The following is a 16,998-nucleotide window of genomic DNA, read 5'->3' as shown; positions in this document are numbered from 1 at the left end:
TATATATATATATATATATATATATATATATATATATATATATATATATATATATATACGGTGGGGTTCCTACAGCCTCTGCCGCATCCCACATTTCGACCGCCATTCATCCTTATTTCTCCACTCCTCTTCCTTGATTGCTCTGTCCCTCATTATCTCCCTAATGCCATCGTTCCATGAGATACTGGGTCTTCCTCTTTTTCTTCTGCTGTTGGGGACATATTTTAGCGCCCTTTTCGGCCATCTCTCGTCGTTCATTCTCTGTACATGCCCGTACCATATGAGTTGTCTACTTTCTATTCGGTCAGTGCTGCTGTACACTCTTCCTGTTCTTCTCCGTATCTCCTCATTCCGGATGTGTTGCATTCTCGACACTCGGCACGGCACGCTCTTCTCAAGAAATCCATCTCCACCGTGTCGATAGCTTTCCTATCGTTTTTCGTCAATTGCCAGCATTCTGCGCCGTACGTTAAAATGGGTTCTACTACGGCTTCATACAATCTTATTTTCGTGCCCGTGTGAATGGCTTTGGACCATAATAAAGAATTAAGAGCTTGAGTTGCTCTTCTTCCCTGCTGAGCTCTGATTTGGATATCTGTTTTTGTATTACCTTCCTCGGTTAGGACGCTTCCCAGGTACTTATAGTTTGTAGCTCTTTTTATTTCTCTAATTTGTAATTCTGGATCTTCCGCTTCATATTTTCCTCCTACTTTCAAATATTCAGTTTTCTGCATGTTCATTTTCAGCCCCCAATCTTTGTACTGTACTATCAACTTCCTCAGCATGTAATCTGCGTCGTCCTCATCACAAGCCACAATTACTTGATCGTCGGCGAAAAAGAGGCTGGTCAAACATTTATCATTTATATCTACCCCCATATTTTCTATTTTTTTCCTCCACTCCCTCAGGGCTTCCTGAATATATATCTTGAATAGAGTAGGAGACATGCTACAACCCTGTTTTAAACCCTTATTAATTGGAAATGGTTCCGATCCAGTTGATCCCATCTTGATTACACTCTTCGCGTCTTTATATAGATTCCAGATTGCCCTGATATATGCACTGTTGATTCCGGTTTTGTTCAGTACTTCAAACAGTTTCTTCAAAGGTACCGTGTCGTATGCCTTTTCCAGATCGATGAATACCAAGTGGGTAGTTAGGTTGTGGGCTTTCCGTTTTTCTATGACCTGTTGTAAGACAAATGTATTATCTATACAAGATCTCCCCATTCGAAAACCGCTTTGTTCTTCTATTTCTTGGAAGTTGTTTTCTAATCTCTTTTTGAGTATTCGACCTTACAACCTCCCCATCGCACTAATAACGGTTATGTCTCTGTAGTTCTGACATAACTTTTTGTCTCCCTTTTTGTATATAGAACTAATATACCCTAGGTTCCAGTCTTCGGGCACTTGATCTCCGTGTATGCATTTATTGAATAGTTCTTTTATTAGTTCGAGAAGTATTTCTGGTGCATTCTTTATCAGCTCTATGGGGATGTCTCCGGGTCCAGCGGCTTTCTTATTTTTCGATTCCTTTAGGGCTTTTTTTATTTCTGTTTTAGTTATGTTATGTACATGGTCGTCTTTAATTTATGTTTATATCTTCCATTTGAAATTCCGTCCTATCTTCTGTTAATAACGTTTTATAATATTTTCGCCATGTTTCCATTCCTATTAGGTTTATTTTGCTACTTTCTTTTGTATTTTTCCTTAGGTTTTTATTATTTTCCATGCCTCCGATACTCGTGTACCACCAATGAACCTACCCACTTCTTCGCATGTCTTTTCCCATCGTTCGTTTTTGCTCCTTTCAACTTGTCTTTTTGCTTTCCTATTTAGTTCAACATATATTTTTCTGTCTTCATCTTTTTTTGTACTCAACCAGTGATGATATGCTCTCTTTTTCTCTCTAACAACTTCCTCAACTTGCTTTGTCCACCATTCTGAGTTCCTTTGCAGTTTCCTTTTCCGGCCCAAAGCTTCTTCGGCTGCTTCGTGAATACATGTTTTTATTTCGTTATATAGTTCTCTCGCAGATTGTTCCTTTTGTACTTGTTGTAGTTTGGTGGCTAACCTTAATTTGTATAAGAACTGCGTCGATTCATCCCTAAAGCTGTCCAAGTTGTATTTTCTTTCGACTAGTGTGTAATTATTTCCTTCATCTTCTCCTCTACTTATTTTCCTTCTATAGTTTATTTCTAGTCTCGTTACAACCAAGTGATGGTCAGAGCCGCATTCCGATCCCCGGTATACCCTTACGTCTAAGTTATTTATTCTGGATCTTTGTTTCATAATTATGTAATCAATTATCGAGGAGAGTTTTCTAGTGGGTTGCGTCCATGTGAACTTGTGAATATTTTTATGAGGGAAGAAGCCATTCATAATCTTCAGCGATAATCCATGGCACAGGTCTACCAGACGTTGTCCATTAGTATTTGTTATTTGTTCGCCGTATTTTCCCACTATTGTATCGTTATCCTTGCTCCCTGTACGCGCATTTAGATCTCCCATAATGACTACTTCATTATCATCTTTGATGTTCATTAACGAAATAATTAAGCAAGTTAAAACAGAGAGGGGTTATAGAATGGGTAACAGAGAGATACAAATATTGTGCTACGCCGATGATACTGTGCTAATGGCTGAGGATGAAGATGACATGCAGAGACTACTGCACCAGTTCAATATAACCGCGAAAAAATTCAATATGAAAATATCAGCAGAAAAAACAAAATCAGTAGTAATCTCTAAAGAACCAATAAGATGCAAATTAGAAATTGATGGCCAGATGATAGAACAAGTGATGTCGGTTAAATATTTGGGAATCAAGTTAACATACAACAACGATATAGAAGAGGAAGTGAGAGAACAGACAATGAAAGCCAACAGAATAGCAGGTTGTTTGAATGATACGATATGGAGGAATAGGCACATAAGAACAGAAACAAAATCTAGAATATACAAATCTGTTGTTAGACCAGTTATGACCTACACCGCCGAGACGAGACCACAAACAAGTAGAACTCAAAGATACCTGGAAACAAGCGAGATGAAAACACTGAGAAAAATTGCAGGAGAAACATTGTGGGACAGAGAAACAAATGAAAGCATAAGACGCATATGCGAGGTTGACAATGTTAACACTTGGGTAAAGAACAGAAAACGGGAATGGAACCAACACATAAACAGGATGACGGAACAGCGGATAGTAAAGATAGCCCGAGATAAGTCGCCGGGAGGTCGAAGAAGTGTAGGACGCCCGCGAAAACGATGGAACGACGACTTATGACGACATTGCATTAAAGAAAAACAGGCAGAAATGCCTATATATAAAGAAGAAGAGAAGAAGACTGAATATTCGAAGTCTTCTCTTCGGTAAACTCTGTTTCTTCTGGTAAACCATTTTCGAGAAAAATTTGTTGAAGGAATGTCGAGTTTTCAAATACTGAAAATACATCCATAAATAAGTAGGTACTCAGTTGCAAAATTGTACTTCATCTCAAATTAGTAGGATTTTCATAAGAATAACGCTTGGTTTTGTATGAACTTTGGGTATTCAACTCGGTCGTATTCAAACTCAATGGTATTATTTTTTTGAACGAATATGATATAGAATCATATTTTCCAACCTTTTCGACGCAAAAAACACTCCTTGTGGTCAAGCGGCCTGTTATGAGATCTAAAGAATAGCCATAGAGTTGGAGTGATTTTGGAGACAGCGGTCTCATCGAACCGCTTAAACCAAGTCAACTTTAAACGTGTTAAAATACAATTTTTCTTTGAAGAACTTATACTTTCTCAAGCCATCGGTGAGCAGATAAATTCCGAGTTTCATGATTACACAAACATAATTATCAAAAAACCGTTACTTAAAAACACTTACCAGTAAAGCAAGAAACGGAACTAGAAGAACGTATATGATTTCCACTAGTCAAAGAAATTATTGAAAAAATAAGAACATTTCTTGGAAAACTTCGCCAAAATAAATCTGTCATCGGATTTCTATCAAAGATATTATTTTTGACTTCTATAGTAACACGACTCGATTCTAGCGCCTCAAAGTAATCGCACCGGCTGAAGGGCGAAATAAAGCGGTTGCATTTCTGCCTATATAAGTTGGAAGGGGTTGTCTAATATATTGACAGATTATGCGGTAAATATGAGAAAAGCGGACGGAACTGAATATAAAGAAGCGACTGTAAAAACAATTTGGAATACTACGACTAAGCTACTCCAGAAAAAATACTTTAATGACTTCAAAATTGTATTCGACCCGTTTACCAGTGTGATATTCGAAAATGCGCGAGATGCAAGAAATGCAAAACGTAAAAGATTACAGCAGGATCCACACAAGCGAAAATGCAAATTTGAGTTCAAGTGATTTGGCTAGAATCATTGAATTATGGGATGAAAGTTCACCAGAAGGTTCACAGAAAAAAATTTACAATATAGTAGCTGTTGAGTTAGCTTGGCGAGGTGGTGAACCAGGTGATTGCCTTATAGATTATTTCAAGATTGAGAAAAATAATGATAGAACGCCAACCAGCAGAATTGAAAACAATCCGATATTCAATAAAACATACCAAGTGGGATCGAAAAGTTGTACAAATAGTAGGTGGCTTGTTCCCAATACTGCAAACGAAAGTGCATGCCCTGTTCGGTTGTTCCATAAATTATTGTCCAAAAGAGGGAAAGATATTACTTTCAGTAGCCTTTTCTTGAGACCAAATCGTTTCTGGAAATCTGAAAGTTGTTTGACAATATTCCGGTAGGAAGGAACACAATTAGTATGTGGACCAAATCATCCGCGCAAGCTATTGGTTTGGACACTAAGTGTAAAAAGATTAAAAGATATCCAATCATTCGAACAGATCAACTGCAGTTAGCCATTTGGCGAATAAAGGAATTCCTGAACCCAATTAATAAAAATAACCGGACATAGCAGCTCCAATTCCATAAAACCGTACATAAATATTGACCAAGAACGCCACAGTGATATAATCAACACCATGCGAGGACTTCAACAGTGGAAATTAACAATCCGTCAACTTCAGCAAACTCTTCTCCAAGGGCGGCTCGTCAGAGGAGGCAAGGGAGGCTAAGCCTCCTCATAAAGCTTAGAGCTAAAATACATTCACTTCGGGCATGTCCTCATTTTCAGAAAGTAATTTCTATATAAATTTTCCGAACACCTGAACTAGATATTCAGATAAAAATTAGTTCATTTTTCGGTACTCATAAAAATCCAGCATAACAATCATACAATCCACCGGCTGCGTACGCGTCCGCCGCGTCGAATGTGAATATTTCCTAGTACTGCCTATTCGGACGGAGGCTGTTGGGCCTGCTGCTTCCGTTGATAGTGTAACTCACGCATATACGTTCTCTGGATTCACATACTAGCCGAACAAGAATTCAGCTGACTTACTGTACCATATTCGCCAGTAAAATGTACCAGAGGAGGCACAGCTCCCCTGTTCTCCATTGATTCTTTCGTGCCGTCTTCGACTATATTCGCTTGATCTCCGACGGTAGGGGCGTTGTCCGGCGGTAGTTGTTACGATTTCAATTTTCAATTTGAATGTAACGACTAACGACTTCGTGGAGAACTGGAACTTCGGGAAATTTGTGATATATTCTTGTTAAGATAGGTTGTTTTGTTAGGGCGTTAGGGGTAAGTACTGATGCGGATCAAAAAATAAAATGGAATTGAATATTGAGAATTAACTGTACACGTTGTTTAAACCTTTACAAGACCTCCACCAAATTTAATTACACTAAAGTCTACCGAAAATCGTCAGAATAGAAGTTTCAGTGTTGTTTGGTACGATAAATGTGATTGGTTAACTGGATCGATCAAACGAGAAAAATTATTTTGCTGGCCATATTTACTATTTTCTCATCAAACAGAATATACTTCATGGTTCAAAACGGAGTTTTCAGATTTGAAAAATTTACCGCGATCTATCGAAAGGCATTACAAGTCAAAGGACCATATAGCATCCTCTTGCATTCAAAATTAATCATAGAACTGACTACTTTTCATTATGTTGAAGAAGTGTACTTTATTGACTGAAAAGAGTTTGTTCCAACACTCCTCGAAAACTATTAGCCTCCTCAGCTCTCATGACCACGAGCCGCCACTGCTCTTCTCCTAATTCAACATTTACCAATTGTACTTTTCATAACTGTAGTTTTGTTAAATAAAAATGAATAATTATTGAACGCCAAATTGACAGAAAATGTTTTGAAATCTACAAAGTAAAAAATGATCTTAGCGAATACCCCTCGGGCCTTGATAAAGCCTTAAAATTTTGTCATAGAGAATCTTTTAAGCTTGTTGCTTAAGGATGATAGCAAACAAAGAAATGAACAGTTAATAGCTATACAGGAGGAATTTTGTAATGTTCTTGTGCTCTTGAGCAATTATCGGTGTTGAATAAAAAATATTCATCATTTTCAACTGATACTAGCAATCTTTTGAATTCATGTGACACATTATATTACGAATGTATGGTTACGAATTCTGAACATGTTATTACAGAATTTTCCGAAAATAAAGCAAATTCTCAATCTGTAAAATCTAAGATCAACTTCTTCGAAATAAAAGTTTCTGAGTTTGATGGATACATCGAGAAATTTCCAGCATTTCACACATTATATTTTTATTATGACTTTGGCCTTGCGGCTTCCACACTCCTCTCCAGAATAACATTCACTTATCCCAGATATCTCAGATATTGAGGATTAAGCTTTGTTGGAGCCCTTTCCAGGTTTTGGGCTCGTGGAGGTGGTCGGGTTCGGGCCGCTCCTCGGCTTCTTGCTGTCGGTTGGATTCCTGATCCACCCGCATTTCCTGTCGAAGCAGACGGTGTTCCTCTGCATTCCCCATATACTTGCGTACAGTTCTCGCCGTTCCCAGCAGTACCGCCTTCTGCACGACTCTATAGATATTTTTGTCCAACTGAAGTTTCCTCAAGTTCTCTGGTGGTTTCTTCGGTATCGGGCCTGTAGATGAAATGACAATAGGGATGGTCTTCATATCTTTCAGCTTCCACTGTCTCCTGGTTTGTTCCTCTAGATCTCTGTATTTTGAAATTTTTTCGGTGTGTCCTCATTCTCATTGAGCAATATGGGGTCTGGTCTATTGTGAATTATTTTCCGGTCTGTGAGAACAGAGCTTGTGATGTTCATTTTCCAATACAGCATCCGGATGGTAATTGTAATAAGGAACCTCTTTCGAACCTAGAAGTTGGTGAAGAATCTTGGCAACAGCATCATGTCTACTCTTGTACTCCGTTCCCGCGAACTTCTGACATCCCCGGGTGATGTGCTGGATAGTTTCATGTGTCGCACAGCCATAATGACAGCTATCGTCCTTCACTGAGGGATCCTTGGCGATATATTTCATGTAGTTCCTTGTCGGCATCACCTGGTCCTGGAGGGTGAGGATGAAGCCCTCTGTCTCGGAAAAGAACCTTCCGAAAGTCAACCAGCAGTTTGACGCAGATATGTGGCCGTAATCATGATTGCCCTCGTTCTGGTGCCTTCCATGCAAAGATTTGCCAATTAGTTTCTGTATTTTGTTTTCTGTAGATTGTTCGACAGTTTTCAAGTGGTCCTGTTGTAGCTTCAACGGAGTAGAATTATGAGTTCTGATGAAGCAGTCCTTCAATTTCTTGGGACATGCGGTTGGACAAGTCAAGAATTCCTCTACCCTCGAGGTTTCGTGGCAGCTATGTCCGTTCTATTGAGCTTTTGGGGTGATGTTAATTATTTTTTCTCAGCTTCGTCCTTATTTTTCTCTGCAGGGCTGCTAAATCCAAGAGATGATACCGAATGAGTAGCTCAGCGCCGAGCAAACGTAGGTTTTAATCGCTTTTATCAGATTCTTGCTGTTCATACCAGTTCTCATTATCCTTCTCAATCTTCGGGTGAACTCCTCCGTTGATTCTTTTTTTATATGGCTCTGATTGATTTTTCTTGCCTGTTTGATGCCTAGATACTTGTATGTGTCTCCTTCCTTTAATGCTTCAATTTCTGTACCTTCCCTGAGTTTGAACGTGCCATCTTCCATTTTCCCGCTCGTTATGTTCAGCAGTCGACATTTTCCTAGGCCAAACTTCATTTTGATATCTTCCGAGAATCCATTTTCAGCATCTGTTGCATTTGTTTTTTGGTAGATGCAAAGAGTTTCAAATCGTCCATGTAAAGGAGATGATTCAGCTTCATCACAGTTCTACTGCCGCTCTTGATGGCAAATACGTAGTCCGTAGGATTCAATCTATGAGACAAGGGATTCAGGGCCATACAGATAAACATAGGGCTCAGCGAATCTCCTCGGAAAATTCCGTGTCTTATTGGAATAGGTCCTGTTGTAATGAAGCCATCTGCTGCTTTCATTTTGAAGACTAGTAGGCCAGGTTGACATGTGACATGGTTTTTCAGGAACTTAACAATATTGAGATCCGTCTTGTAAATTTTCAAGACTCTCAAAGGCCATTCGTGAGGTATAGAATCGAATGCTTTTTTGTATTCTATGTACGCAGCGTACAGATTCCTTTGCTTGGAGAACGCTTGATTGCAGATAACTGAATCAATTATTGGTTGTTCTTTGCACCCTCAGATGTCTCTGATGCATCCGTTCTGTTGCATGGCGATGATGTTATTTTCACAATGATTATGAATTTAGTTTGAAATAATATACGATGTGACCAATTTGTACATCGTTGGAAGACATGTGATTGGTCGGTACTTGGATGGGTCTTCTGTATTCCTCTGATCTTTAGGTAACGGGTAACCTTGACCGAGAAATGCCTTATCAGCTCCAACTTTAAAAACAACCAATTGAAAGGAACACAATCGAGCGCTCGGGAAATATTCTTCTCTTCCTCTTCTTCGTTCTTATAGACCTTAAGATCTGTTCATTATGAAGGTCTCCTCAGTGGGTTGCGGCTTCCTGGGAGATTGAACTCCAGCTATCCTTCCACCGTTTTGGCGGTCTCCCTAATGGCCTTCTGCTTGCTGGTTTCCCGTCCTTAGCGATGTATGCTAATCGGTTAGGGTCCATTCTCTCTACGTGGTCTCGCCAATATCTCCTCCTCTTCCTGCCCCATCTCGCTATATCTTCCACTTTACAGAGTGATCTTATATCGCTGTTTCTAACTCTGTCTCTTAGTGTTTTTCCTGCAATAGTTCTGAGAGTTCTCATCTCTGCTGTTCTTAGGATACTCTTTGTTTTATTAGTGTCAGCTCGGGTCTCGATACCATAGGTTAGGATAGGTCTAACACAGGATTTGTATATCCGCACCTTTCCATCGACATGCATATGCTTGTTTGCCCACACAACATCTCTTAGACAGCCAGATATTACCGAGGCCTTGTTGACCTGTGACTTGATGTCCTCTATCGGATTATGTTCACTGGATATGTCCACTCCCAGGTAGCGGAACTTCATCACTTGTTCCACTATCTTGTCATCTATAACTATTTTACATCGTGATGGTTCCTTCGAAAATGTCATGCACTTCGTTTTTTCAATAGATATGGACATGTTGAACCTTCTGCCGATCCGATAGAACTTTTGTACCTGTCTCTGTAAGTCGTCCTCTGTTTCTGCCAGAATAACTGCGTCATCCGCAAAGCATACCATGCCGATTGGTTTGCCACTCAATTTGTATCCCATCTTCATAGATATTACTTCTTGTATGATTTCATCCATGACAAGATTGAAGAGGAATCGGCTGAGGCTATCTCCTTGCCTAATACCTGCTGGTGTTGGTACATCTTCAGTTGTTTGGTCGTCAACTCTTATTCTTGTTGTATTGTTCATATTCAGATTCCTGATGACGTTTATTATTGCGCCCGGTATTCGTTTTTGCCTCATTATTTCGATAACATGCTGAACTTTTATTCTGTCAAAGGCCTTTGTCAAGTCAATGAAACACACGTATGTGGGATAACTGTACTCGATGGCCTTCTCCTTCACTTGTCTCAAAATGAACAGTGCGTCAGTCGTCGATCTGTTTTTCCTAAATCCCTGTTGCTCATCTCTATTCTCTATGGCACCCTGAAGGATATCTCTGATTATGCTGGTGAACAGTTTCATGCAGGTGCAAAGCAGGCTAATTCCTCTGTAATTCTCCGGGTTGGTTTTTTGTCCCTTTTTGAAGATCGGTATCGTGACGCTTATTTTCCATTCTGTTGGTATGATAGATGTAACTATTATCTTGTTAAAGAGTTCGGTTAGCTTTTTCGCTAGTTCTTGACCGCCATATTTCAAAAGCTCCTTAGGTATCTCATCAACTCCTGGTGACTTTCGGTTTTTCAGCTTTCTCATCTTCATCTCAACGTCTTCCTGAGCAATCGTCACCTCATCCATCGTCTCCACCTCCAGTGCATCCCCCTGAGATTCCTGGTCATCGCTGCCGTATAGTTTTCTAAAATTTGGAAATGAAATATCGGGAAATTGGACTATTTTCTTAACTTTTATTTCTCAACTATGCCGACGTTTCGAGGAAGTTTACCTCTTTTTCAAGGCTAAAAAATTTTTTTCATACAATAATTAATGGGAGAGTTTACACAATATTATCAGCACCTACCTAGTCAATTCCTTAAAAGTTGAAGTCATATAAATTATTTAAAAGTAGAGTTAAGGAAACATTAATCGTGCGATACATTTGGAGTGGAACTGGTGAATGGCGCGAGACACGAGGTCGTGAGGTTAGAATCCTTGAACTCCCTCCTCTATGATCACAGAATGTAGACTAGAATAGTATGTTGTCATTTAGATTATATCTAAGTTGACAGTACAAAATTATCATTAACAGATTTGGACAACACAAAGACATCTACAACAATTGGCTGTATAAAATACTTAGGCCCTGTACATCTTCTCTATGGTTTACCGTTTTATTCTTTTTTATAAAAATCATTTCACTTATGTTTCTTGCATATCTGTTTTCTTCATAATCTAGGATCTTTACATTATCAAAATTAAATTTATGACCTGTCACATGTGTATGATTGGCTAAAGCTGTTTTTATGTCATGGGTTAGGTTATTGGTATCATTTTTGTGTTGTCTTATTCTATCTTTAAGGTATTGTTTTGTTTGCCCAATGTATGATTTATCACAGTTAAAGCAGGGGATCTGGTAGACTAGATTGGACTTGAGTAGTTTTGGTGTTTTGTCTTTTAAATTGGTGTAAAATTTTCTTCCTTTATCAGTATTATAATAAGCACAACAACAATTAAATTCTCTGAAGATTTTATTAATGTTTTGAGACAAACCAGGGATAAATGGAAATTTATATCGTCTTATATTGTTGTCAACCATACCATTGTTGACAACTATGTTCTCTGACTCACTGACACCTCTACATATTCGTTTTACAAAGTATTTAGGATAGTTATTCTTTAATAGTATTTTTTGAACTTTATCAATATTTTTACTATGAAATTTGCTATTACTCAGTTTTGTAGCTCTGAAAATTAAATTCTTAACTACATTAAATTTCTGCTGTAAACTATGGTTACTGAAAAAGTTTATACATCTACCAGGATTGTAGGGTTTAATATACCAATCTGATATCAAATTGTTACCTTCGCGTATAATAATTGTGTCCAGAAATGGAAGAAGAAATTATTATACGCGAAGGTAACAATTTGATATCAGATTGGTATATTAAACCCTACAATCCTGGTAGATGTATAAACTTTTTCAGTAACCATAGTTTACAGCAGAAATTTAATGTAGTTAAGAATTTAATTTTCAGAGCTACAAAACTGAGTAATAGCAAATTTCATAGTAAAAATATTGATAAAGTTCAAAAAATACTATTAAAGAATAACTATCCTAAATACTTTGTAAAACGAATATGTAGAGGTGTCAGTGAGTCAGAGAACATAGTTGTCAACAATGGTATGGTTGACAACAATATAAGACGATATAAATTTCCATTTATCCCTGGTTTGTCTCAAAACATTAATAAAATCTTCAGAGAATTTAATTGTTGTTGTGCTTATTATAATACTGATAAAGGAAGAAAATTTTACACCAATTTAAAAGACAAAACACCAAAACTACTCAAGTCCAATCTAGTCTACCAGATCCCCTGCTTTAACTGTGATAAATCATACATTGAGCAAACAAAACAATACCTTAAAGATAGAATAAGACAACACAAAAATGATACCAATAACCTAACCCATGACATAAAAACAGCTTTAGCCAATCATACACATGTGACAGGTCATAAATTTAATTTTGATAATGTAAAGATCCTAGATTATGAAGAAAACAGATATGCAAGAAACATAAGTGAAATGATTTTTATAAAAAAGAATAAAACGGTAAACCATAGAGAAGATGTACAGGGCCTAAGTATTTTATACAGCCAATTGTTGTAGATGTCTTTGTGTTGTCCAAATCTGTTAATGATAATTTTGTACTGTCAACTTAGATATAATCTAAATGACAACATACTATTCTAGTCTACATTCTGTGATCATAGAGGAGGGAGTTCAAGGATTCTAACCTCACGACCTCGTGTCTCGCGCCATTCACCAGTTCCACTCCAAATGTATCGCACGATTAATGTTTCCTTAACTCTACTTTTAAATAATTTATATGACTTCAACTTTTAAGGAATTGACTAGGTAGGTGCTGATAATATTGTGTAAACTCTCCCATTAATTATTGTATGAAAAAAATTTTTTAGCCTTGAAAAAGAGGTAAACTTCCTCGAAACGTCGGCATAGTTGAGAAATAAAAGTTAAGAAAAGAGTCCAATTTCCCGATATTTCATTTCCAAATCTAAAGAAATGGACGTTAACCCACCAAAGTTTTCTAAAATATGTTTCCCACTCATGTAAAGGAACGTTTTTGGTTTGGATGTACTCGTTTACGGGTTTTCTTCTGTTCTTGAGCATCTTCCAAACATTTCTTTGTGCTCCATAAATATCACGTTCCATATCGGCGGTGAACCTCTCCCAATGTTCTCTTTTTATTTTCCTGATCTCCATATTGACTCTATTCCTTGTTAATATTCAAATAAATAAAATCCACAGGTATACCATTGTCGAGAGATTTGGTCCAGTGATGAAGACATTGAAGCAGACATGTGATGACCGATCGTCCCGGTAAGAAACCATGCTGGTACTCAGGAATAATTTTGTTTTCGAGCAAAAATTGGAGCAACCTACTACATACCACTCTCTCAGCAACCTTGGCAGTGATAGGAAGAAGAATAATCGGACGGTAATTGTTCGCAGACAGTTTGTCCCCTTTCTTAAAAATGGGAGTAATCCTGGATAACTTCCATGAAGAAGACAACTGGCCAGAACTGAATGACAACTTGATTATCATGGTTATTGGTATCGAGAAAGAATCGGAGCACTTTTTCAACACTCTCGCCGAGATATCATTCAAGTCTGGTGTGGTGGATAGGTCCAACTAGTTCAAATTATTTAAAACGTTAATTCATAAGTCTAATTTATCAGATATTAAAAAGTTTTCATATTCGCTCAGTTATGTTGAGGCAGTGCCCTGAAACTCTTACAAACAGTCCCATTCAGTCCTGAAAATTATGATGCAGCGTATAAATTACTTGTCAAGCGTTTCACAAATAAGAGAATTATAGCCAATCATTATATTTCGAAAATTTTAAATACAACTCCTTCGAGATCGGAATCACTACAGGCTTTCCGTGAATTGGCAGATAGGTACGTTGGAAGCTAATGTAACTGCTTTATTGAATTTGAAAATAAATCATCTCTTCGATTATTTGATTGTGGGGCTTTCTCTTCGCTTATAAGATAGCAAAACTCGTAAGTGATGCGATCGTGAATATTTGAATAGTGATTTTCCTTCCTTTTCTGATTCAATAGAATTTTTGAGAAATCAGTGTGCAGTATCTGATTGATGGAAGGAGGAGCTGTCAATAAGAGACCGCAACATAATGCATTTTCCAAATGTTAAGATAACAAAAGTGTTACTTTGGTGCTTCAGGAGGCAACTCCATGCGATGATTATATGCAGGCAGGAGAAGTTCCACATCAAAGTGTTACTCCCATTTGTACATGTTGCGAAGGAGATCATAAATTCATTGCTTGTCCTACTTTATTATCGGCGAACCCAAAAATAAGACACGATATGGTACGTAAATTCAAGAGGTGTTTTGCTTGTATTGGTCAACATAAGATCTCTGATTGTTCCTTCTTCATTTTCAAGAATCTGATAGGAATCAATCTCAACTTGCGGTTTTGAATGCATCTAGTTCTCCAAAGTCGCTTTCTCATTCATCATCTTCAAGAAAATCTTCGGTAGCTCTGAATACAACACTTTTGAGCAACACACTCACAATTTTGGGTACAGCACAAGCATTGATTCAAGGGACAGATGGCTCGAAGTATCGCTGTCGATTGGTTTTAGAACAAGGATCTCAGCATAGTTTCATAACTAGTAAGTTAGCGAAATGTTTGGGCCGGAAACGCTCAAAATGTGCTTTCTATCTCTTTGGTATTGGCAATCTTCGTTCAGAAACACCTCAGAGTATCGCAACTCGCAAAATATCTTCTGTTCACTCAATTAGGGATTTTCACAAGTTCCAAGCAATTGTGCTACCCCGCATCACCTCTGATTTACCTACGGCAAATTTGTCCGGAGCATTGCCTTAACAGTTTTTTACACTTTTATTGGCAGAACCAGATTTTCATACTAAATCGAGTATAGATTTATTGTTGGGTGTTCAGGAAGCCTCAAGTTATTAAAGGCTCCCCCTCGGACTTCTTTGGGTTGGGTTATTATGGGCTCGATAAATGAAGAAATGGAATCATTTTCCAAAATTTTCTCTGCCCTTGCAGAAGTCGATCCAAACCATAATCATGAATTGGCGCTCAATGTGATTTTGTAAAAGTTCTGGTAAGTGGAAGAATTTCCGTTTCTCATATCACGGTTATCTCCTGAAGATGAACAATGTGAAAGATATTTTAATGATACTTTATCCAGAGATCATGATGGTAGATATGTTGTGAAATTTCCTTTCAAGGACAATAATCCATGCAATCAATGAAATTTCTAGGTTAAAAAAATTCGGTTCAAACTAGATCCCTCATTTTTCAAGTTCTATTCACATCAAAGATTATATTTCACAAGGTCAATTAGTTTCCTCTTCAGTTCAATCATGTTACATTTTAACTCATCATAGTGTGGTTAACTACTCGGGAAAGGATGGGAAGGAAAGGGTAGTTTTTAACCCTGCTAAAGGGATGCGAATGATTTATCGCTGAATCGCTGAACGATTGTTCGCAAAGTGGTCCTAAGCTACAGCTTGATATTGCCCAAATAATTGTTCAATTTCGAATTCATCAAACCGATGAAATTTGTAGTAAAAGGAGTTTGTCACCATTTTTGTCTCCTAGGGGATTCGTTATGGTGGGGGAACGATTGAAGAATTCCGCACTCAAGTCTTCTAGTAAACAACCGTATCTTATTCCCAAGGACAGCCCTTTAGCGTCTCTGATTATAGACCATTTCCACATTTTCTCACTTCACGGTGGTCCACAATTGATTCAATCTCTGATTCAACGAGACTTTTGGACACTTTCTATTCGAAGCTTGATTAGAAAGCATATTTTTCGATGCTTAAAATGTTACCGTTACAAAGCTAAGCATATAACACCACCCATGGCTGATTTATTCGAATATTGGATAGAACCAAGCCGATGCTTCACTCATTGTGGTGTTGATTTTGCTGGACCATTTTTAATTAAAATGGCAAGCATCAGGTCTGGTACCTTTTCTGAATGTTACATTGCCTTATTCATTTGCATGGTAACGAAGGCGTTGCATTTGGAAGTAGTTACTGACCTCACTACAGAATCATTTTTAGCAACATTAGATAGATTCATAGGTAGGGGTGGTTTGTTTACAAACATGTACTCCGATGAAGGTTCAACTTTTCGTGGTGCGGCTAGAGAAATCTCAGAGATAACCAAATTTTTTGATACCTCCAAGCCTGAAATTGCTCACTATTTGGCTACACGCGGTATGGATTGGTGTTTCCATCCACCTTACGCCCCTCACTCTGGTGTACTCTGGGAAGCAGGAGTCGAATCCGTAAAGCATCATTTGCGTAGAATTTTTGGAAGCCATAAATTTAGATGAGAAGAATTTTAAACTGTTAGTACTAGAATTGAAGGAATCTTGAATTCATGACCCATTTGTAATGTATCGAATTCTCCAGATGATGATACCGATTACTTGACACCCGGGTATTTTATCATCCGTGGTCCTATACTTGCTAGACCAGAAATTGATCTTCTGCAAACCCCTGTAAATCGTCTTCAACGATGGCAGAAGAACTGTCAGATTGTGCAAATATTTTGGAAACGCTGGCATCGCGAATATCTGCATTCGTTGATGTCGAGAAAGAAATGGAACACACCGTCTCCTGAGGGGGAACAACAAGTGTGGGGATTCTCACTCTCCTGAGCTCGAGACCCACTGAAAACCCTTAACTGCTTCTTGAATATTGGTTCCGGGCATTTGCCTATAAACCGTTCATCTCCTAGTCGGTTTTCTTCTCGCACACTATCGTGCTGGGATTTATGTGTTTATCCTCTATTGGATAACACTTTATTGGATTTTTCAATAAGTACCTGTTCTTATTTTAATCTCTTTTTAATCGATTTCTTGGTCTCTTTCGGTAAATTTGCATTCGTCTTTTGTCTTCTTCTGCTGGGTCGTAGACCTCTAGTCTCCTGAGTTCTTGATTCGGATGGTGTCTGTTCATGAATTCCGTTATGGTTTCCCATTTTAGGTCCCTTTAAATCTGTCAAACCAAGGTGCATCTATTGCACACCGTAGTAGCTTGTTTTCAGTGGCCTGAATTCTTTTGATATGGCTCTTTGATGCGAAACCCCAGGCAACTGATCCATAAGTCAGTTGAGGCCTAGCAACGGCTTCGATTATCTTCAATTTTGTCTCTTTCGACATGT

General features: G+C 38.1%; 2 protein-coding genes across 3 annotated transcripts in view; one reads left to right on the top strand and one right to left on the bottom strand.

The window, feature by feature from the left end:
• LOC123316059 (probable G-protein coupled receptor No18) overlaps positions 1–16,998 on the top strand; it is a 262,468-nt gene that overhangs the window by 224,334 nt on the left and 21,136 nt on the right. The window lies entirely within an intron of this gene.
• Positions 1,296–2,510, bottom strand: LOC123315437. The gene is made up of 2 exons (XM_044901125.1): positions 1,766–2,510; positions 1,296–1,552 (listed from the first exon to the last, which is right to left on the bottom strand). The coding sequence occupies exons 1-2, from the start codon at positions 2,508–2,510 to the stop codon at positions 1,296–1,298; spliced, it is 1,002 nt and encodes a 333-aa protein (XP_044757060.1).

Source organism: Coccinella septempunctata, chromosome 6, assembly GCF_907165205.1.
Source record: "Coccinella septempunctata chromosome 6, icCocSept1.1, whole genome shotgun sequence".
Lineage (NCBI taxonomy): Eukaryota > Metazoa > Arthropoda > Insecta > Coleoptera > Coccinellidae > Coccinella > Coccinella septempunctata.
The sequence above is the reverse complement of the archived record's forward strand: the minus strand, read 5'-3'. Positions and strand labels throughout refer to the sequence as shown.

Excerpts from the sequence above, each read along its gene's own strand:
- LOC123315437 (XM_044901125.1), bottom strand. The coding sequence starts at position 2,510 with ATGGGAGATCTAAATGCGCGTACAGGGAGCAAGGATAACGATACAATA. Across the intron at positions 1,553-1,765 it reads AAAGACATGCGAAGAAGTGG|AAATAAAAAAAGCCCTAAAG; the intron begins GTAGGTTCATTG and ends TAACTAAAACAG.